The 679-nt window shown below is 35.6% G+C and overlaps 1 protein-coding gene across 1 annotated transcript; it reads right to left on the reverse strand.

Annotated features, from left to right (window-relative positions):
* Positions 1 to 266: 266 nt before the first annotated feature.
* Positions 267 to 428, reverse strand: Smp_196520 (hypothetical protein; the record flags this gene model as incomplete). Its single annotated transcript, XM_018794452.1, has 1 exon — positions 267 to 428. One exon carries the CDS (start codon positions 426 to 428, stop codon positions 267 to 269), a length of 162 nt encoding a protein of 53 aa, XP_018648864.1.
* Positions 429 to 679: the final 251 nt, after the last annotated feature.

Raw genomic sequence — 679 nt, forward strand, 5'->3', positions numbered from 1 at the left:
GTGATAACCTAATTACTAATATCCAACCATATAAACTTCCATGGTATTTAGTTCTGAAATGTACAGCCGAAACAGCAGACTCACAGGTATTTATACACACCGAAGATCTTCGAAAACTGTCCTCAACCATAAGAAAATTAGGTTTCATCACTGATTTTGTAGAATTATCACCACTTTAGGATTACATCACACAAACATAAAAGGCGTGTTTTATTATATTTTAAAGGCATTATTATGAAGCACGTAATATGCCGTATATCGATGTCTTAGACACTAAAATAATCGAAGTGAAGGAGAAATATGGAACTGGTGTGGATGCAAAATGACAATTGGAAAATGATCAGAGTTGGCAAACGTATCTCAAGAGGATGTTGAAGTAGGAAAACCTCACAATAAGATACTAGATAGGTGTAAATGTTTAAAAGCATACCTTCACCTGGTTTATTACGTACTATCCGACTGTAACAGCGCCAACTAGCATGACATTTGTCTTTGGGTTTACTATTCGCCGAACACCGAGATGATTATAAGATCAATGGATAGTATGTTTGGTCAAAGGCTAAAGTAAATTTACAACAAACGCAGGGAGAGTATAAATAAAGGATTGGAGAAATGTCTCAATACGTCATTTGAAGATGGCTTTTCCGATGCTTTCCACGAAGTGTCTGTTAACATTATC

Source organism: Schistosoma mansoni, chromosome 1 (assembly GCF_000237925.1).
Source record: "Schistosoma mansoni strain Puerto Rico chromosome 1, complete genome".
In the NCBI taxonomy this organism is placed as follows: Eukaryota; Metazoa; Platyhelminthes; class Trematoda; order Strigeidida; family Schistosomatidae; genus Schistosoma; species Schistosoma mansoni.